The sequence below is a fragment of the Nyctereutes procyonoides genome, unplaced genomic scaffold (genome assembly GCF_905146905.1).
Source record: "Nyctereutes procyonoides isolate TBG_1078 unplaced genomic scaffold, NYPRO_anot_genome, whole genome shotgun sequence".
Taxonomy (NCBI): Eukaryota; Metazoa; Chordata; class Mammalia; order Carnivora; family Canidae; genus Nyctereutes; species Nyctereutes procyonoides.
The window spans coordinates 83,878,653-83,901,672 of NW_026575125.1; the positions used below are offsets into that span (position 1 = coordinate 83,878,653).

The 23,020-nt window shown below is 44.1% G+C and overlaps 1 protein-coding gene across 9 annotated transcripts in view; it reads right to left on the bottom strand.

Annotated features, from left to right (window-relative positions):
* Nucleotides 1-23,020, bottom strand: part of AMOT (angiomotin) — a 62,486-nt gene that overhangs the window by 20,736 nt on the left and 18,730 nt on the right. For all 9 annotated transcript variants that reach the window (XM_055338242.1, XM_055338238.1, XM_055338245.1 and 6 more), the window contains 4 exons: nucleotides 16,357-16,840; nucleotides 12,330-12,474; nucleotides 11,352-11,444; nucleotides 8,506-8,651 (listed from right to left, as the gene is read on the bottom strand). In XM_055338242.1, coding sequence (XP_055194217.1) covers nucleotides 8,506-8,651; nucleotides 11,352-11,444; nucleotides 12,330-12,474; nucleotides 16,357-16,840 — 868 coding nt within the window. The remainder of the gene's footprint in view (nucleotides 1-8,505; nucleotides 8,652-11,351; nucleotides 11,445-12,329; nucleotides 12,475-16,356; nucleotides 16,841-23,020) is intronic.

Genomic DNA, 23,020 nt, shown 5'->3' on the forward strand with positions numbered 1-23,020 from the left:
ATGTTATCATACTCTCTAGTCACAGACCTCTAGCCAAGTGCAAGATTTCTCACTCTGACACTTAATGTGTCCCAGACTGCTTTTATATTTCCTAAAAAGGCTATCCTTTTGATAGTTCAGTCATTATCATCACTTACTCTATTTTTCCAGTCTCAAAATCTTGAAATTATTGTTTTTCTTTTTTCCTCTGTCCACCATACCCAATCTCTGTCTATTACTATGTATTAATTCTAACATATCTCATATTCTTGTTTCCGTATATTTTCATGGCCTACATAGTTCTTTTCTTTAAAGATTTATTTATTTACTTGAGGGAGAGAACACAAGCAGGAGGGGCAGAGGGAAAGGGAGAGAAAATCTCAAGCAGGCTCTGTGCTGAGTGTGGAGCCCAACATGGGGCTTTATCCTACAACCCTGAGACCATGACCCATGCCAAAACAGAGAGCTGGACGCTCAACCAACTGCACCACCTGGGTGCTCCTTTAGCCTACATAGTTTTAAATTCTAATTTCACAACTAAGTTATTAGAACAACCTAACAGATCTCCATACTTTCAGTTGCCCTCTCCCATCTGCATATAAGCACATGTACACACAGACACACAGTCCATCCTATATACAGTTGCTGTAACAGACTTCCTCAAGTAGTACGTTATGGCACTGCTTTATTTAAGAACAGAGCAATCTACTGCTAGCATATCCATTCAAGTAGTATTGATTAGGTACCTACTATATCCTAGGCACCTTCATACCTTCTCTCTCACTTCTTTTCTCTTTAAGATTTTATTTATTTATTCATGAGAGACACACAGAGAGGCAGAGACATAGGCAGAGGGAGAAGCAGACTCCCTTCAGGGAGCTCGACGCAGGACTTGATCTCAGGACCCCAGGATTACAACCTGAGCTAAAGGCAGACACTCAACCACTGAACCACCCAGGTGCCCCTCTATCTCATTTGTTTAGGCCAGAGTTCTTCTCTCCCATCCATATCTCATGCTACTTGATACTTTTCATTTCCCCCAATCTGCTAGCACACTCCCCTGTCCAGTCTAGATATGGCTCTTAAAAATGCTTTTATCAAAACGTTCCAGCCTCCTACTGCCTTAAAATTCAACCAGGCCTATCTTGCAAATGATCAACCTCTGTATTAATCTAATCATTTCTTTCTTTCTTTTTTTGGTTTTTAGTCTGATCATTTTTTCATCCCTCCTCACCATATCACTAAACTCTACAGGAGTTTTTCCTTGACTAATCTTACTGGACCCTGATTGCTGCTTTTCTCAAAAGCCTCTCATAATGTGTACTCTATTAGTAGTCACTGTATAAGATTTTATTCATGTGTGGATTCATTCATTCTCTCAATAGATATTTCCTGAATACTTTTCATATGTCAGGCCCTATTCTACATCTGAGAGCAGTAGTGATGCAATGGGAAGCAACACAAAGTCCCTGCCCCACTGGAGAGCAGTACCCCAAAAGCCCCATAAGGGCAGGGACCTTCTATTCCTTTGCATCTCTCTGAGATTCTAGTTCTACTTCATTGTTCACTACCCTCTTGGTGACCAGTTAATATTATTTAGCTCTCAAATAGAAGAATAAAAATGTGCATAGCTTAGCTATAACACTACAAATATATGAACAATAAACACATTCATCAGTGTATTTACTTTGGCAAGTCAAGGGTTTCAAGTCATTCTGATTCAGAGATAAATTTTTAAAAGGGAATTTTAAATTTTAAATTTTTAAAAGGGAAAAGTGGGAAGAACAGCAGAAAGGCAATCCAATGAAGAATAGGGCAAATACCCTCGAGCTCAATCAATCATATTTTTCCATTGCACTTCTGCAATAATTTGAACCCATTCCCAAGCATTTGGCAGATCTCTTAACCCCCTTCTGACTCAGGAAAATCTGATCCCTGCAAATGAATACCACATGATGGCATCCCTTCACTCCCTCCAACAACTGTGGATGTCTTTCAAATTTATTTTTTAAATGATGGCTATATACAAAATTACTTCTAGGGCTCCAGAGTACCCATTTATCTCAGCCATTTGCAAGGAAGTAATTTAATCATTGACCATTTCCATTTATATGCTGATGGACAAAGCATAGTGTAGGATATTTTAGAATTAAGAGATCTGGGTTTGTCCTAGATTTATCACTATCTGCACTTTAATTTCCTAATCTGTTAAAAGAAGACAAAACTTGCAAGGCTCGTGGTGGAAGATACAATAATATATTTGGAAATGTTTTCAAAAAAGTTAAAAAAATACATAGGTGGTAGAGATGAATAAGCAGAATACAGAATTCTTAGGGAGTGAAAATACTCTGTATGATACCATAATGGTAGATATAGTCACTATACATTTATCCAAACCCACAGAAGGTACAACACTAAGAGTTAACCCTAATATAAACTATGGACTTTGGATCACTGATGTGTGAACACAGGTTCATCAATTGTAACAGATTTTACCTCTCTGGTGGATGGTGTTGATAATGGTGGAGGCTATGCAGGTGTGGGAGCAGGGAGTAGATGGAAAATCTCTGTACCTTCCCTTCTGTTTTCCTGGGAACCTAAAACTGCTATTAAAAAAGGTAAAGTCTTAAAAAATAATGAAAATATATATACAGATGGATAGGTAGAGGGGGTAGGCTATTATTACTGGCTGGATGAACATCATCACATGCATACAACTCATTAGCTATAAGACATTAAAAGTAGTTATGCAGAGCTAAGTCCAGTGCCATAGAGGACATCCTTCATTATGTTTGATTTTCATCTTCCCTTCCATTACCACAACCCCACTCACCGTGTCACAGACGTCACAGTGAAAGTGTATCTTCTCTGCCCCTCTCCTTCATACAACTAGTTTATATGTTGCCCCTGACCCTTCCGTGATTTCTGTGTGATCTTGAATTAGCCTTAATGAGGAACCCCTGGCTCCAAGTAAGAGTTCCCTCTGAAGCAATTTAGTAACACTACCCTGGTATTAGTGAGCTGTCTCCATCTATTGCCAAGAGGCTGTGGTCTACTGGTGGATATTAAAAGAAGTGAAGAGTAGAAAGCACCTCTAGAAACTTGCTACCAAGAGAACCGAGTTCATTCTGTTGAGAAGACTAAAGAAATTACACAAGGCTTCCAATTTGGGAATGTAAAAAGTTAAAATCATAGGAAAAACTGAGAAAAACAAGTTCTGAGAGGTCACTCCATCTCTATTTGGGGTGGGGACATAATTTCTTAACATATTGGGTGGAGCGGCACCTACTTAAAAAAATATATATACTGCCGGGGGTGCCTGGGCAGCTCAGTCAGTTGAGCCTCGGACTCCTGATTTCAGCTCATGATCTCAGGGTCATAAGATAGAGCCCTCCTTCAGGCTCCATGCAGGGTGTGAAGCATGCTTAAGATTCTCTCTCTCTCCCTCTCCTCTTCTCCACACTCTCTCTCTAAAAAAAATGCTGCCATAAATATGGGAAATGTCATCCTTGGATGAAGTACCCTTCAAATAAGCCAATAATCCATCAGCAGAACACCCTGGAAGATTCCTGGGTACAAAATGTACATTATCTGAATTCTTATCAATGCTCTAAATGCACACATAATTAGCATCCTCAGATCTTTCAACCACATTTATAATCCATCATAACTATTGTGTGAGTTCACACAATATGCTATTGTTTGAAGATTATTTTGGATGAGACATAAGCGTCTCTGCCTAGCACATCTTCCTCTAACACTGAGAAAGGGGACTAGTTATGGTACTGTGTGGATAAGTGTGACAGCATAAAACTGTCCATCTCCAAAACCCAAATGACAAATCAATTAAATGGCAAGGGAATTAGAAATAAGAAAGATCAGCCATGAAAGAGTGGTGGAAATGGAAGGGAAACAATATGAATTTTGTTGTGAAGAATTGAGTGGAGTGGCAAAAGGACACCAGAACATGCACAGCCATCAAGAGTTATCACTGCGATGTCTAAATCATCCCGAGTCACTGCAGTTCAGAAAAATTTAACACTTGGGCCCCTTTTCCTTGAATCTCCATGGCTGTCATTCTAGCCTAAAGCTGAAGAACAAGGCTCACTGGTTTGGTTTGTTGTTGTTGTTGTTGTTGTTGTTGTTGTTGTTGTTGTTTCCAGCCCTCCCACATTCCCTCTGTCCCTTCTAGTGCACTCCGCTTAGTAAGCAGCCCACCCACAGCATCTTCCATCTTTGATCTTGCCAGGGCCTTTTTCCCACCATTCCTGAAACAATTACCCAAGCAGTGGTTCAGCTCTGGATCATCATAAGACAGTAGTCAGCCAGAAGCCTGGGCTGCCTTGAGCCTTGTAAGTGGGATATGCCAGGCATCTGTCAAAACTCTCCAGTGAGATCAAATTAGTGGTAGTTGAGGGGGGAGAAGTTGGGGGAGGTCCCTTCACGTGCGAGAACACCATGGTTGCCGTGGGACTCATAGTTCTTTAGACTTGGAGTTTACTGAGCCTCCACTTCAGTACAGCCTTCATACATATCCCAAAAGATAAGGGCAAGGATGGAAAAGGCACCATTTACCTTGGCCGGGGTTTGCTGCATAGGCTGCAGATTTGTGGCAAGACCTGGATCACAATGAATCATAAAAAAAACAGGTCTCTCCTTTAGTAAAAGTGCTAGCACCTTCCCAGCAAGATACCTCCTCTGATGTCAACAGAACAGGGTCCATCAGAGAATCTCTGCTGAGTTTGGAAGAGGAAGAAGTTGTGATTGCAGGAGAAGGTTCTCTGTAAGCCTGAGGCATATTTCTGTATAGAGCTTAGAGTACAGTGAAGAGTATCATGAGCAAGAGACTTAATGGGATTAGAAAAATGAAATGAATTTCAGGAAGAGCATCTAAATGAGGACTTTGTACAGAGAAAGACATAAATGTATGCAAGGGTTCTTGGACCACTAAAACTAGTCATAATTTTTCCCTGACCATCTTTTTTTTATTGAGATATATTTGACATATAACATTGTATTAGCTTCAGGTGTACAACATAATAATTTGGTATGTGTATTGACCTGACCTTGCACTTAGTTGGCTAAGAAAAGATCCCTAGACTAACGACTTAATTTGGGAAAGTTTCCTTCATTCTCATTTGCTAAGTAGACTACAGAGGTTTCCCTTAGAAGAACTTCTAAGGAAAACTCATGGTGCCATGTGTAAGCCATAACTAAATTCTCTGTTTATATGAGACATAGGCAAAGGTCTGACATATTCACCTGCCTTCAAAAATGACTTTACGTAAGTTATCTCCAACACATAGAGGGATACATTTTCTATTCATGAATACCCTTCTTGATTTAGAGATACTCACTAATTTTGTGAACAATGAAGACTCCTTACTAGACTAGCTCCAGAGTCTAGTTCCCATACATTAAAATTGTACCCCAGATAGAACAAGCCCTAATGGGGCTTGAGTCACAGTGGAAGAGCAAAAATCCAATGATTAATTTATGTATTTGAGAGTAAGAAAAAGGGATATTTTCCTTTGAATATCAAAAAGGAGATAAGACAACCACCACCCAGGAGCAAACCCAGTTCTGACAGGCTGCTAAAACAGGAAAGAAAATAAAAATCAGTGGATTTTTTCCTGAGACATGTTTCAAGCCCCTACATGTGCTAGAGGTGACCAGGCTTGAGAGTCTGGAAGACATTACATGGCCTCTGCCTTTGCAATTCCATTGGGTAGAAGGCTCCCAGCCTGCTTTCTCCATCAAATGTTCCACCTCCTTTAGCAACAATTCAGAATTTCCCAACAACTAGACTCTGCACAAAAGTACAAGCTGGATGAGAGCTAAAAATTAGCAATAATTAAGGAGTTCATTTGAGAGATATAGCTACTAGATGTCATGATTGAATCCTCGTCCAATTTTTAGAACTTCTTTCTTAAATTGGAGATCTATGGGTTTTGGGGGCAGGGCCCTGGAAAGCAACTAAAAATCTCTGGAACGAATGCCCAGAAAAGCCTCAGAAGTCTGAAGCCAGAAATATATACCAGGCAACTCTTTCAGTGAGGGCTGCCCAGTGGGAACTACAAATTAACATCCTCTTCTTAGATGTATATTGTATATTATTTTCATGATTAACAACCAGTTGCCACTGAGCCCTAGGACACAGCAAACCAATATAGTTGCAGGGTCTTTGTCCCCATTTATCTCCTACTAGAAGGGTACTCTTCCTGGAGGGGCAGCAGGGCTGTGTATATACCCTAATCTCAAATCAGTCTGGACAAGCTTCTCATAGTCTTGTTGAGAAAGGGGAGCCCAATGGGCGACACATTTTTTTTCTTTAATGAAAAGATGCAGAGGTTACTAGATCTGAACAAGTGCCCACATTTTCTCTTTGGGAATGGAACCAAAGGATGATTCAGCCAGGGAGACAAGCAGCAAGGTCTAGGGAATGAAGAGTCATGAGATTCCAGTTTTATTACTGGCTCTACCCAAAACTTGCCATGTGACCACCAGCAAGCTACTTCTCAGCCAGTCTCTCAGTGTTTCCTTCTCCAAAAGAATACAGTCTTATCCTTGTTCTGTAATTTACTCTGTGGTTTCCTCAAAAAGAAAGGAAGAAAAAGAATATATGAGGTGTAGCAAAAGGTTAAAGGGTGTGCTCCTAGGTCTGGATACCAGACATATACAAGTATTCCTTATGTTCAATAAAGCAACTTTGCAGAATTTCTGATGTAGACAGCTGATGAAGCAAGACATTAGCCTGATTTTATACAACCTGCAGTTTAATGATTAAGCAATTCAGGTCAAAGACATCATTGGTTAGCTGACCTTACCTACTGGAAATGTATGAACCCACAACCCAGCTCCAACAAGCATTTTTTTTTAAGTTTTATTTCTTTGAGAATGAGAGTGTGAACAAGCAGGAGGAGGGGCAGAGAGAGAGAATCTCAAGATGACTCCCTGCTGAGCACAAACCCCAGGCGGGGCTTGATCTCACAACCCTTCAGGATCATGATCTGAGTGGAAATCAGGAGCTGGACGCTTAACCAACTAAGCCACTCAGGCGCCCCTCCAATAAGCATTTTAATCTCCACCCCCAAAGCAAAGGATATCTATAAGTCAGACTTTAAGAACTAGAACCATTCCTCTACTGAGAGAGAAGCAGCAGGCAATCACTGAAAGGTGGAAAAACAGCTCAAATACAAGAGGCAAAATGCTGAGGGTCACTAAACACTTTTTTTGGTCTCAAGTTTATAAAGCTTCCAATTTGTCACAATGGAGGTGATTTTTTCCTCTTAAAACAATTCAAATTTTAGAATAGTGAGTGAGATGTGAAATTTTCTTCACCAAGTTACACTTTGGCATCAATTTTTGCTGGAACACACCCATTCCCTGAAGTACAAAATATTGAAGAGTTAGTAGTACTTCAATACAATGACAACGGACATCCAAGATTAATTAATGACAGACCAGCAGCACATTCCCTCTATTTCACATGAACACAGTTCAGTGTTGCAATCTAATAACATATACATTAAGACTAATCAGATACATATTTATCATATGCTTCGTGGTTTGGGAGCCCCTGTATTTGTCAAAGAAAAACTCCATCCTTGCACACAAATAACCGACATTTTCACCTCACCATGTACCTACATTGCACAATCTAGCCAGAAGACCCAGGGCACAGCTCCTGGCCTGCCATAAACTGTAAATTGTCCCTGGGTCCCAACCTGTTCCAGACCCCTTCAAGTTGCTTCTACTTCAAAACCAATCTGCAAAATAAATCCTAGGACAAGGGGCATAGCCATTAAGATTATTTACTTATTTTTATGTAAGGAGACCAACTTCCCACCGAGTATGGGGAGACCAGGACTATTTTGATTTAAGATCCTTGGAGTACTTTAAAATATCTGGAATCATTTTATAGTTCTCCTAAGATAAAGCTTTAAAGCCCTAAAAGAGGAGGAATTAAAAAGTATATATTTGTCATAGGCTTAAGGCAGAGCTAGGTCCATAGTAAGAACTAGGAGGGGGTGGTTAGCTTATTATGTGAAGGAGCAAATGGAAATTGCTCCTTGACCTTGGTGATTTTCTATTCTGGAGCCAAATGAAGGAACTTGCAGAGAGGAGAAAAGAAATCAAAGTCCACTCACATCAGCACAGCTCTAACTAGGAGTAGCAGATGGTAGGGTGCCTGGGAAGCTCAGTCAGTTAAGTGTCTGGCTTGTGACTTTGGCTTGGGTTGTGAGATTGAACCCCAGAGCCTGGAGTCAGGCTGCACTCTCAGTGGGGAGCCTGCTTGGGAGTCTCTCTCTCCCCTTCTGCCCCTCCCCCAGCTTGTGTTTTCTCTCATGCACTCTCTCTTCAATCAATCAATCAATCTTTAAAAAAAAAAAAAAGCAGATAGTACCTTCCTGTTGGGGGACTGTGTAGCTGCCAGTACACCAAAATGGAGAGACCCCAGTGCCCTTGATTCCCCAGTTCTTTCCCACCTCAGGCTCATATGCTACCTAAGAAAACTACACATACCTCTTCTTCCAGCTTGACCACCTTGGCCTGGGCATTGCTCAGGGCCTGGTCTCGAATTTCAATGTGTCGCCGTTGGTCCTCATTGGTAGAACGGGCAGTAGCTAGCTCAGCTTCCAGCTTCTCCTTCTCCTTCTGGCTTTCCTTATCTATCAAGACATGAATTATCATTACTGCCATTCCAGAGCTGGCTCAAAAACTTACCCGAGCACACTGACAATCATACCCATTACTAAACATTCTCTAACACACAGCTAAAAGAACCAGCAGACCCAAGATCTGCACTCTCTCGCTGGCTTTACCGGTAACTTGCTGTGTAAATTCAGAAAAGTCACTTAACAATGGTTGTGCAGAAGCAATGTGAAAGTAGATGCAAAGTGTTATGAAAGGTGTTATGCAAAGAATACACAAACACACACACCAGAGGAACAGGTAGGCTTGTCTCTTCAATTTTATTTCTTCAAGTGGTAGGAGCAACTAAGCCCCTCAAATTTTCCCATTATCTCATGATAATATATTAAATCAAAATGAAAATGGGGGCCAGCCCCGGTGGCGCAGTGGTTTAGCACCGCCTGCAGCCCAGGACGTGATCCTGGAGACCTGGATCGAGTCCCGCATCAGGCTCTCTGCATGGAGCCTGCTTCCCCCTCTGCCTGTGTCTCTGCCTCTCTCTCTCTCTCTGTCTCTATGAGTAATGAATAAATAAATAAAATCTTTAAAAAAATGAAAATGGTATTTCACAGAATATATAAAACTCCAAACCCTACTCTTTACTAACATTAATTTCCAATTGAAATAAATCCAGGATTGTGTTGTAGGTACAGAAGCCCATGACACAGGTAGTTTCTGAATTTCTAGGTCCCTCCTCTTTTAACTAGGACAGACCTCATACCAGAGACTCAAAGGAGCAATTTGGATTCTCATTTGGAGGTAGTGTGCCCTTCCTCTGGAGACCATGATACTTAAGTTTATAAGAGAAACTAAGAGGGCAGCCTCACCTTCCTTCCCACTCTGACTTTATATATCTATTCAGCTGTACCTCGGAAAGAAATGAGCATTTGTTGAATACTTATTGCACATCAAGTAACTTACTCCTCAGAAAACCCTGCAAGGAAAGTGTTACTCTCTCTTCCCCATTTTGTATATGACAAAGCAGAGACCCAGAGGCTTTGAGGAACTGGTATGAGGTCTCACAATTAGTAAGTACATAGTGGAGCCCACACTTAAGGCCAGGCTGTTCTAAACTCTTTCTAACCAGACTGCCTTCTCCTTGGGTTGAGTCGGTTTGGCCTCTCAAGGGTAAGTGGAGCACATTCCTCAGGGGAGGCTTTTCAAGACGGCTTTCTTGCCTCTCGCCACAGTTCCAACCATGCAGCCCCCTGTTGATGTCCAAAGGCAAAAAGAACTGAGGCCACAAGCCATGCCCTCTTCCTTGCTTGCTATAAGTGGAGTCTACTTTTCCCTTCTAGAACCATGTGGCAGTATTTCCCCCTGCTGCAAATACAGTTTTTATCTACTAGGTTCCCACATTTTATAAACCACCAACAGAGCTCCCAGGACACCTGAGATACCATCGCCACACAAGGAGGAAGGGTATGAACCAGCAGATCCAAGGGCCAGAATCCATACGTTTTCTCTTTTGTTCTCTTTTGTCCTGGGAGGCCATTACCTTCTCCACCAGGGAACTAGCTTCCAGGGTAACCGTGAGTGACACCACTATAGCAACTTCACAACAATTTATACTAGGTACTGATGACACCAGAAAAACTACATTCTTCCCTCTAAGACATACTGACAAAGAAACAGGAGGCTCAGGGAAATGAGGAAGAAAAAAAAAAGCCCCACTTCTGAGGCCAGCACACAACAGAGCAACCCCAGGAAGGGAGGGGGATATTGTAAGTAAAGATCAAACAAACTTGTAAAAGCAGACTGGAAGCTGCATGGAGTGACTTGAAAGGGTCATGTGGAGGTCCTGCAAAGATGGGGCCTGACAAGTCCCTACTGTGCACTACTCCAGCTGGGAGCCATGGTGACGGAGACTGGGGGTAGGAAACACCAATTACAGGCATTTGCAGAAGTTGAGGGTAGTTCATCTGTTTCCCCCTATGGGCTCAATCCACTGCAGAGTTTTTATTGCTGGTTTTATTGTGGCAATTAAAAAGAATGAGGCATTGTCTAGCTGGGTGGAGTCTATTAGGGACCGATAAAGAGGAGGATTAGTTCATTGTCATGGTCCTCCGAGTATTTCCAGACAAAGGAAATGCTATTATGAGGAAGACATAGTTCAGCCCTCCCCACATCCTCCAAGTCCACGGCCAGAGGCAGTAGCTCAGGCCATAGCCGAGGTCCTCCTCTAGCTCCCCTTGCACTGTGCCAGTATGCAATGACATGATATAATACAGGGTGTTTAACTAAGGGAGGCACAGATGCAGATTCAGTACTCCAAAGGCTAATCATCAATCCTCCATGTTAATTCCATCTCTACCAGAGCCAGCACATGGAGCCTTCAACAATAAATCCCTCCAACATTAAGAGACCCCATGTTCACTAAGGTCCTTTTCAGGTAGCTGTGACAAAAGCAGTGATATCAAAGGGCTTCTCTGGTTTAATACAGAAGAAGCCACATTGATGTGACTAAATACAGCAAGCAGCCTTCTTGGCCTAGAAAGAAAAAACAAAAACAAAAAAACAAGAATCCCAACTTTATGTTTGAACAGGAAAAAGAATCCCTAGATGACATTTGCTCTGCCCTGGCTATTCTAGAAGGATTAAGCAGAACTGTGTAACCTTTTTACATATCTGACTCCCAACCACACATTAGTACCTGCTGCTAGAGCTGTCAGACTTACTTTTTGCAAAGAGCTGAGAGATGGTTTTTCTAGTATCTTCTGACCCCTCATATTCCTTCTCTGCAAGCTGCTTGTTGGCAGTCTCTAGACGCTCTGTGGAATTCAGAGACAATCAACAGGGCCTCATATACAAACTCCCAAGCACATGGTGTTTACCGTCTAAGTACTGATCTTAGGCAGAATGAGCCTGCTTCTTCTTGTTACTAAGGCATAGGTGACACAGACATACACTTAAAATATGGAGCTGCAAACAAAAATAAACTATGTTTGGAAAGGAGGAGTTGAGTGCTTAACACTTTTTTCACCCCACCCTGACAAAAACCTAAGTGCAGAATTCTCAATTCCAATGAAGGAATCTATCCCTGAATATGTGACATCTTTCATTCACCAGGTGAAAGAGCATCAAAGTTATTATGAGGTCTTTAAAATCATGGAACATCAAAGCTAGGAGGGGAACATGAGCAGTACCAAGTTCAGTTGTCTCATTTTATCAATAAGACAGTCTAAATCTAGAGACATAAAAAATATCTCCAAAGTCATCAGTTTTAAAGGTGTTGAAGTGGTCATTTGTCACCATCTTCAGTATTATCATGTTAAGGTAAAAATAAAAGGAAGGAGTTCCCAGAAACAATGGAAGACATTGCTATTTCAAGCTTGCACAGCCAAAGATAGGCCTTCTCTGCAAAATCTGTAAGGGAAGAGAGGCAGTATGGATTGTGGGGGCAGGCCAGGTGGGTCCAGGAGTCCCAGGGTTGGGGGGGGGGCTGTTACTGTCTGATTAACACATCAGCTCATCTCACTTCAATTAAGCAAGCTTGGGACCAAGTTCAGTTGCAGTCCCCCAAACCTAGCCTAGTCTATGCTCTGCAATTTACTGGCCATACTAGTGGGCTGGACAAGTACTGAGAGCCTCAATGTATCCTCCCTCAGCCCTTCCCTTCACCATCTTGGCCAATGCTTCAGAAGTGAGAACCCCACCTCTCAGATCTCTGTTGAAGTCATGCATCCTTCGAATTTCACCCTCAAGCTTGTTTCTCATGGCTTTCTCCAGGGCCTCTCTTTTGGAGGATGATTTTACAAGGTTCTCATATGCCTCTGAGACACGCTGGATTTCTGTCTCCACCTGAAAAAAAAAAAAGGAAAGATAGTGGGGATGGTAGGAGCTTAATGGGAAAGATGGTCTGAAAACATATATACAAATCCTTAATGACGGCTTCTCCCAGGGCTTTACAGATGGCTAGGAGGCCAGCATAACACAGTCATATGATAAAAGTTTCCCAGGAGGATTTCTTTCTTTCTTTTTTAAAGAGATTTATTTATTTATTTGAGAGAGAGTGTGTGCACACACTTGAGTACTGGGTGGGGGAGGTGCAGAGGGAGGGAGAAGGAGAAAGAATCTCAAGCAGACTCTCTGCTGAGCATGGAGCCCAACACAAGGCTCAATCACAGAACCCTGAGATCACGACCTGAGCTAAAACCAAGAATCAGACGCTTAACTGACTGAGCCATACAGGCACCTCTCAAGAAGGATTTCTAAAGTCAACCTTCAGCTGAGCAACTAACTCACAGAGTCATCAGACTCCCTCAGGTTAAAAACAAATACAGTTTCTGTCTTCAGAGAAGGTAGTAGGAGAGAATAAATTTCCTAAGTACAGTTATAAATGATTTTCATTTCTGTGTAAGAATTTTCTTAATTTTCAAAATACTATTAATAATGTATATAGTATGTAGATAACATTATTCCAGAGTGTCCATAGCGCTTTCCCATGTTTATTTCTATTGGCCCGGCTATCAGCCTTCACAAGAACACCTCTTTCCATTTTAGCAAAAAGAAAAATGAAAGTGATCTTTCGGAAATCAAGTTAGTGGCCAAGGCGAACCCTAAAAACTCCAAACCTCAGCCTTATGCAGTAATTCAGTTCACTCTAACAAACCTTTGCCAATGGCCAAATACTTACTCTTTAACTCTTTAAAATACCCATGGGGTCTGTAAATATGAATGAGGACACGATCATTTCCCTTCAAGGAGCTTTCAATCTAATGAAGTAAAAGAATACAGAGAAGTATGCCTTATTCAGAACAGCAGAAGTGGGTGCTACGAAGGTGCCAGGAAGGAAAAGGCTATTCCTGGTTGGAATGAGGGGAGAGGAGACCAATTTCAGGCAGAAGGTGGCATTTCGAGTCAGATCCTAAAACCTAGGTCAGATTTCAATGAGCAGAGGTGAGGGGAAGGGTATTCTATTCTGAGTGAGCAAATGCATTCCCAGGATGACCAGCAGTCTCATTTGGCTGGACACTGTGGGGTACACAGGGAGAAGTTGGTGAGATCTGGCTGTAAAGATAGACTGGAGTCAGATCATAAAAGGGCTTCAATGCCAGGTATTTGGACTTTATCCCATAGTCAGTGGGAAACCAGTACAGATTTTTGAACAGAAATTCATGCTCAGAGTTGTGTGTTATGACACCACTGCAAATCTTGTAAAATGGGGGGGGGGTGGAAAACCATACACACAAAACATCAAAAAGAAAGGGTCTTGCCCCAAATCAGCCTGAATCAGGAAGAAAATAAGAAATTAGACTCCAGTCTTTCTGTAACCAGTACAGCTTCACTGCACATGAAATAGCCACAGAGATATTTGCATATAATTTGTATAAGATAAATAAACCCCGTGGCCTATTAAGCAATTTGCAAATTAAATTTGACTCCTGCAACCATTCTGCATTCCTTCTCAGTTTCCCACTATCCTTAACAAAGCTCAGGGTATTTTATGGGGAGAAATATCAGGCCCCCAGGGGGAGACTGGGGAAAAGGTGGGGTTACCAAACAACTCAGATTCCACCTGCCCAGCTCCAAAATTATGCCCGAGGCAGGGCTGCCTGCAAACAAATGAGGCTTACACCACAGAAAAGAGCAGACTCCCAGAGTGTTTTTCTCCTTGCAGATGGCACCAAGATAGCAGCACAGAAGGTGAAAACTGGTGGTGAATGGCATTTAGAGACAAGATCTGCAAGGCCTGGGCCTGATAAAGCTTTTGCATGAAATTCAAGTGCTGGGTACAGAAAATAAACATTTCCATTTGAAAGAGCAGGGTTGGTATTAGTCTGCACTAGGCAGCCTGTAGAGGGCAAGGCTTCTCAGTTCCCCACAGAATGCCGCACCTGGAAGGCAGGCCCTTGACTCACGCTCTTCAGAGTACTATTTCCAGATCTGGTACCGAGATCTTTCTCTACTCCCCTCCCACCCACCCCCACCTTGTAGATACTGTACCCTCCAAATGGGCAAGTTTTGCATCCATCGACAGGACCTCCCAGGAAAAGAAGTCACAAAAGGGCAGATCCACTGGTTTGGTCCGGGATGGTGGGGGCAAGGAAGAGGGAGGTGGTGGTGGGTTTCTGTCTCATTATTCTGCTCATGAGCCTCGGGCCTCTGTATTTTTTTTCTAGCATCAGCTGATACCACCATTCCCCTTCCACTTTCTTTGTCCTCTTCCACCCCACTTAGGCCTCTAACCCACTGCAGCACTGGGTCATCCTTCACTCCCCCCAGCCCTCAAGCTGTGCCAATTATACTTGGTCGAGGCATCCTACCCTTCCCTGGAGAACAAGCAACAGCAAACGCCACAAATCCTACTCTGCGCCTCTTCCCTGTCACTCACCTTCCCGATTACTACATCAAAGGTGGGGCTGGGGCCACCCTGAATAGAGAGTTTGGGGAGGGGTGTCAACAGTGAAACCCAATCAGCCAAATCGGGCCAGTCCGCTTTCAGCATGTGAGTATGATTAATTTGTTGCACCGATGTGATGGGAGGGGTGGGTATAGTTCAATGAGAGGAGGCAGAAAATGTAAAACTGGGGGCAAAGCCAGGGAGCAACAGTTATCCCTGAACCCCAACAAAACCCCATCCAGATTTTGGAACACTGTGGCGGGGGGGCGGTTGCAGTTACATAAAAACTCTCAGTTGACAGTAAGCCCTCCTCTCCTGTAAGACCCAGATCTGGTGTTTACGAATTCTCAGTTTCATTCGGGCCCCTGAAATTTCCACTCCTGGGTGTCTCCTAAGGACAAAGTTGCTGAACAAAACCGGGCAAAGTCCCCTCCCTTCCACACCTTCACCCTCACCTCCCCGGAACAGTTCACATTGTCGGGAGATCAAACCACATGAGCTCCACAATGACAAAAGCTGCCAAGAGGCTGCCAAAGGTATAACCCTATTTACCGACAGCCAAGAGCTAAGGTTCCTAGCTTAGGGCACTCAAGAGCTAAAGTCCCAGCTGGAGGAGACAGGAGGGGCCCAGGGAAGAATGTGAACTCTATGGGATGCACACTCCTTTTTCTACTTCCTCAGCCTAGGGCTTTCACCTGTCACCCAGCTGTGGTGGTAAGCCCCTCATGCCCCCCACACACACCAAAGAAAGCAGATGTTGAATGTGAGCTGCAGGGAAAAACCAAAGCAAAAAGGAGGCAAAGGAAGAGGTGCTGAAAAAGAGTCACTATGAGGACTCCCACTTGGAAAAGTGTTCTAAGCCCTTTCCAGAACAAGGCAGGGCAGGATCTAATGTCAGTGGGGAGATTTTTGTAGGAATTATGGCTTTACATTTAAGTCCCAAATTCAGTTATTTGGGAAAATATAATCAAGACAAAAGGCCTTTAGGCTGGCAGGACCTTCCCCTATACAGGCATCGTCAAGTGTTCTTGACCTTATGAAGAAGTTTCTCAGCCTCCTGGAATTCAAAAACCATCAATTAGGTTTTCATCAGGGCTATGGTGTCTGGGAAAACTGTACAAATAAGTTCTTTTCTCACCCCATAAATGTAAAATGTGACTCTTCCTAGAAAGACAGGCAGAAGGCTTTTTCCAAAGTTGGGATCCACCCCTAACCTTCGGACCCGGGAATCCAGAAGACCCGTGCGGAAGTCATGAAGGCACCAACGAGTGGAGACTTGTGTCAATATGAAACACATGAGACTGAAAGAAGACCCCGATATCCCGAAACGGAGGCCTCACCTTCTGCAGTCTCGCCACCTTCTCGTAGCATCCTTCCAATTCCTGCCGCAGGTTCCGGTTCTCATCGGACAGGATCTCCACCATCTGCTGGGCTCTGGAAACGATAGCGAAAGGGTCGGCTGGCATTGGCTGATAGGAGGCGGAGGATTGCTGAGCCCGAGGCATAGCTGAATAGGCTTCTCCCGGCTGCTGCTGGTGATGGTGGTGGTGGTGCTGTTGCGGAGGGGGCTGACTCAGGCCAGGCTGAGGGAGCCGAAAATGATCACTCTGGTGAGCCGGGGTCGGAAGGAAATGCTGCTGGGGCCTAGGCAGGTGAGCTGAGTGGTCTCCTTGGTTGGGGGCCAAGGGGTGTTGGGCAGGAGACAATCTTGTGGCTGGCGGAGACTGGAGCAAGGACAAGGAGCCCCCAGACGTGAGGGAAGAAGTAGGACTGTGAGGTCGGGAGCTCCGGGCTGACAGCGGCAACGAGATGTCCTGCGCCGGCCTGTAAAACACCGAGGGCAGGCTCGGGTTAAGCTCTCTCCAGCGGCGCTGGGCGGCGGCACTGGAAGCCTGCTCACCTCCCTTCCGGTGCCACTGCCCCCTCCCCCCGCCCCAGGACACCTGCAAAAACGAGGAGCAGGCAGGGTTAGACTCGGCAATCTCTGCAAAGTCCTCCACAGCCCTTTCCAGGCTTGAGCTGCGAGTGCCCGGCAGAGGTGTGATCCCCAGGAGGGCTGAACCAGGTGACCTCTCGGGTCCTTTGGCGAAAATCTAAGTGATGTGCGCCTGTGCTCTCATTGCTCAAGTGTAAGCACTTTAAATGAGTCTTCCAGAAGGTAATTTTCACGTCATTATCTTAAGCACAACCTTTTCTGACATTCTATATGCAGTCAGCATATGCAAAGAGTCCAATTCAGAAAGTGTGTTCCACTTGCCCACCAGGAAATGGCAAACTGCAGTCACATCACAACCAGTCCTCTTCTCGATACTGGCAACTCTTTCATAATGCATACATTCACAAAAAAAAATGACTTGAGGATATGTAGATCCTTATTACATTAGAGACACCAAATAATTATTGTTGAGTGCAGTTAATAATGGAATGAGGCCTATTAGGAGCAATGATACCAAGATCTGAAGGGGATTGCAGGCAACACTGTCATACTATTTTTGGTGAATTGAATCACAAAATGTAAAGACTGGAGAAGCCTTCAAGAAATAATTTAATCCATTCTCTCACTGGATAGACCGGGCAACTGAAGTCCAAGAGAGAGGAAACAATTTGTCAGATATTACCGAGTGACTAATTGGCAGTGCCAGGGTAGAACCCTTATGTCCACATTCACTTTTTCTGCCTCTTCCACTACCATAATACATTGACTTCCACACAACGTATGTTCAAATTCCCAATCTATTTCTTTTTTCCCCAATCTATTTCTTATAGAAAGTTCCATAAAGAGAACTTCAGTACATTGTTTAATGTGTCTCTCCCATTTTCACATCCAATACTGTACTTGTTAGCCATTAAGGGAAACAAAGAGTATGTGAATGGATCGCTTCCACCATCACTGCTACCAGCAGGGATATCTGTAGGTATACAATGGAGACGAAAAGTTTGTTCATCCCCCAGCCCGTGCCCAACTAACCTCATATACTCCCACATCCTGTGGATGCTTGTCCTACAGTTGATATTTCTCAATCCAAGGAAGACAGATGGCTAAGAGCATGGAATTTGGATCCCAACAGAATTTGGAGACCTTTTCTACTGCCTACTGGCTGTGTAACCTTGCTCATGTTACTTAATCTGCATGAGCCTGTTTTGTTCCTAAGGTCACAGATGAATTACAAAAATACTGGGCTCCTCTCATTTTTGAGCTCGACAGGAATTACAAAGAGTCTCTTATCTACCTCCCAGCGAGATAGGTTGACCCTGTTAGGGATTTTACTTATGGGATATCCATTTAATCTTTGCACTAAATTGCATAAAATTCATGGTGGAACTGGGACAAATCACTAGGAGCAATTAACTTTTAACTGGCATTCCAGATGCTAAAGCACATCCCTCCCACATTTCAGTTATACATTTCAGTTATTGTTCACGCATCTATCTCTACTAGAGATCCTCACTGTGAGGGCTTTTTACATCTGCAAACTCACTCCAAACACTTGATAATTGATACCCAGTAATAACCCAGATGCTTGTCAGAGCCCTCAAACCTGCTTGGGCCCTGGGTTCTGTATCTCAGCCCCATTGATGCCTCTGGTATACTGATGTTCTTCCAATTTCATACATATGGCACTATCAAATAATTGCTGGATATTAAAGAAGGCACTTGACCTACTTACAGACAGAAGAATTTACAGGATTCCCATTATTACACCTGAAAAGTCACTACTGTATGTTACCTTTCTTGGAAAATGCTCAAAACAGGCGTCAAATCCAAAGCCTGGGAACCATTTATAAATTTATTTGGGATAAGAGTCTTCTCCCATTTTCTGTACCAGGAATCTTCAATTTCCTTAGGGGTAAAATGGACTCTGTGTGCTCCTTCCTCTTTGAGTAAGAGCTATTATAATTTTTATATATCCCTAGGGTTAAAATATAATGTACTGGGATGTTAGGGCTTTTGGATCTCCTGGGCTGAAGAGAGGGGCTTACATTTCATGTTCTCCAATCCAGCTCTCAAAATATCACAGAAAAACAACCAAATTAACCTTTATCCTTGTGGCCAGGACTTGGAAACCCTGGGCCTGGGAGGTGTTCTCTTTTCAAGACTGAATGCCCAGTTCTGAAATGGGCTTCACCCCCCTGCCCACCAGCTCCTCTGGGCCCCAGCAGCAGTCCAGGCCTCTCCTTCAAACAGACTGGCCACTGAGACATCCCTCCTGCCTGGAGGCTGAAGGGCTCCTCCATGCCCTGGACAGATGGTACATGGCCCCTCAGGGGCCTCGGGAAGGAGACCACAAGGTCTCCGGAAAGAGATCTCTCTTGAGACGGATAAGCCACAGCAGTGGCTCTGGCCATGACTCTGAGCTCTACTCAGAGATAATGGAGACAAGGTAGTTGCCCTTCCGACTCCCCTAGGCTGGAAAAGGAAGCAGATTTCAGCGCACCATGATGTTGGGAAAATCAAGGCATTCCGTCCCTGGCAGGTTTGCAAACAAGAAGCAAGGCTTGGGCAGTCACAAAAGGAGAGAGAGCCCTCCAGCCAACCAGCTCCATCTGGGCTCCAGCATCCACCCACCACAGGAAAAAAAAAAAAAAAGCAGGACTGTATTAACAATCCTGTGAAGTTCCCAGTACACACACACACACCCTACCCAGAGAAGGGCTGAGGCATGACAGGGATGGGGAAGAGCCAGGGGTGGGGGAGGGATGTCAGAGGAAGCACCACTACACTCAAGATTAAATAATAAGAGTAATAGTAATGATGGTAATAATACAGGTGGCAATTGGGTGAATGGTACACTCCCCAAGTGCTTCCACTGCACAGCAGCAGGAATCGCTTCCCTGCTGGCATATTAACCAGAAACAACAAGTCGTCTGCAGACAATAGAATCACATGATCCTGTGGAAGCCCTGACCTGCCTCCCTGCCCCTTCCCTCCCTTCATCCCGCTCCTTCCCGGGACAACCTGCCCCCCCCCCCGCCCCGCCCCGTGCTCTGTGGCAAAGGGGACATGGCATACATGCAGGGCAGAGACCAATGACCAAAATCACAGTCCTTCCCCCAAAGCCAGGGGAACTCCCTCCGGAGGATAGCTTGGGAGGACACAAAAAGAAAGCAAAAGCCTATCCATCAAGAGCTGACACAGCACTTTCTACCCTGCCACCTCACTGGGAGCCCCCACCCTCCTCAGTCTGTCTCTCTCTCTCTCTCACACACACACACACACACACACACACCACCTCCCCCCCACACCCACACACTACACACTCCAGGCCCACACGTGTGCAAACCCACATGTGCACACTCTCACCAGAGTAGGTGCCACCAACAGCCTGGAACCCAATTTATTTTGCCCACAGAAACTGCCTTTCCCAGGCTCTGTGACGGTGAATCTGTGAATCCTGGAGAGGGCTGCAAATTCTTGATTGTTTCTCTTGCACAACCAGCTCAGCTCTGAACTACGGAGTTAGGTCACCCTTAGATTCCACTAAACAAGGATTTCAAGAAACCTCAGATCTGGGCATGATTTCAACAATTGAAAGGAGGTGGCTGCTTTACAAACAGAAAGGTTTTAATTTTTAAAAGCAGCTGATAACTGTGTAAACCCCAGATGCAGAGAAGGCTCAGCACTCAGAAAGACAAAGATTCAGAAATTCTTTAATTCTTCAGATGGTTTGGCCTTGTTTCCCATCTGGAGTTCTGGGCATTCGGGATATTTCTTTTTCAAGTGGGGAGGAGGGCATAGGGAAGACGAAGTAATAAGAAGATTGTTTATAACATTTTGTTAATTCTAACAGCAAATCTCTAGCATTTCACCATACCTTGAAAACCAAAGGTTTTGTGAACAGCAATTTGTTCAAAGAGTTTGCTGTGAATCTTGATCTGTAATTTATGGATTAAGAACTAAGAATTTTGTCCTCTAATTGGTGCTAGCAGCAGTTACTTGGAAAGGTACTCACCAAGTGTCTCCCAAGTTGGCTCAAAGAAATAAAGGAGGAAAAATGTGTCACCACCTAAAAGCAGTACATTTCTGGAAAGCAGTTCAACTACCTCCCCTTGCCAATAATTTGTCAATAGGTGCCACTCCCTCCCGCCAGTCCCTGAAGAAAGTTTATTGCCAGAATTTGTCTGATGCAGACCCAAACTTGACACAGAGCATCTTCCGATCAGGACTGTTTTAGATTGGATTATTTCTGAGCATATCAAGTACCCTGTTCCTCTCCCATAAAAGGGGGAAAAAAACTATAGAGCTAACCTGTGTTTTAAAATTCTACTCAAGAGAGAAGAATCAGCATGGGCTCTACTGTTTTGGGGGATAGGGAGAGAGCTCCACAGATAATATAGGAGGGAGGAGAAACTATAAGTATATTCCTGTAAATTATATGCAGCTAAATTTCTCTGGTGGTTTAATCAGTATGGCAAGAAAAAAAATCCCTCTGTGGGCTCCTTATTATTTATTTAGGCAGATCAAAGGGCTTTTCCATCTAGCTTCAAACACTGTGGGAGTCATTTCAGATCACAGACAATACTGGTGAATGAGTTCTGAAAATAGCTTTCCTGGGAAGGCGGGCCTTGTGCTAAGCGGGGCTTCAGATTCTGCTCCACACCCCAGCCAACATACTCCCCTCCCACAAGGCAACAGACGTCAGCCCATCCACATAAGGGACAGAGTCCCACTGACTCTTACATGCTGATGGGAAGAGTAAAACAAAAATCCTCAGCTTCATTGACATTTTGCTGGCTTGAATGGGTTTCCACTAAGCTAAGCAGTCCAAATGACCAACCCCTCCCTCGGTCTTCCGCTTCATTGGGCAGATGGGAATCAGGTTCTCGCTCTCATTTAAACCGAAAGTGCCCTATCCATTGCCCCATTTCCTGTTTTTTTTTTTTTTTATTTACGATAGTCATACAGTGAGAGAGAGAGAGAGAGAGAGAGAGAGAGAGAGAGAGAGAGGCAGAGGGAGAAGCAGGCTCCATGCACCGGGAGCCTGACGTGGGATTCGATCTGGGGTCTCCAGGATCGCGCCCTGGGCCAAAGGCAGGCGCCAAACCGCTGTGCCACCCAGGGATCCCCCCCATTTCCTGTTTTAAGCCACTTATCAGAACTTAGGCTCCTGCCCTTTAAAGCTGCACACAAGAGGTTGAAAAAGGTTAGGAAATCAACTTTGGTTAAGAGGGAAAAAAAAAAATCCTAAACTGGCCAAGTTATGGGTGGAGCCCAAAGTGAATTGCTTCTGGCTGTAAAACAGGACGGGGGTGGGGAGGGTGGGGGGGGTGGGGGGGTGATGAAATACCAGGAAATTCCAGGTGCATTCCCTTATTCCCTTACCTTCACCTTACTCCCACCCCCTGACTGCCTTCTCTCCTGAGTCACTCAATGAATTTCAAGCCAAGTGGTTCTTTCCCAAATAAGTGAGGAGACAGGAGGCAAAGAGTTAGATGTCAGAGAGATCACAGGCCTGATCTGGAAAAAGCACCCCCACCCACCCAGGTCCAGGGACTTCAAACCTCACAGTTATCCATAATTACCCAAGGTAACAGGACAGGAATACCACATAAAACTGCCACCGTTGTTGGCCACAGTGGAATCCTTTCCTCTGCCCCATATGCCGAATGACTACCCATCAGAGACATGGCCCCAACAGTAACAACAGGAACAACAAACAGAATCATGGAATCGTAAGGTCTGGTCGATACAGCACTGGGACAATGGGCCTCCAAATCCTGCAGAAGTACATTTAGGAATAAGTGAATAACATGAAATTGTCCTCCTGAACCAATGACAAGTCATGGGGATATTATTCTCTCTGCATCTTAGAATCTGACCCAAAGTTCTATGTAACATGATGGGAGTTTAACTTAGTTGTCCAAAAACGTGACAGGCAACTAACAAACGCTCTACGGAGGAAAGACGGAGCAGCCCAGAGTTCATGAACTGCAAGGATGTCTAAGGCAAGTGACATTCTGAACCTGCACATATCCGGCTCCCCCCATAGTAATATCTAGGTGTTG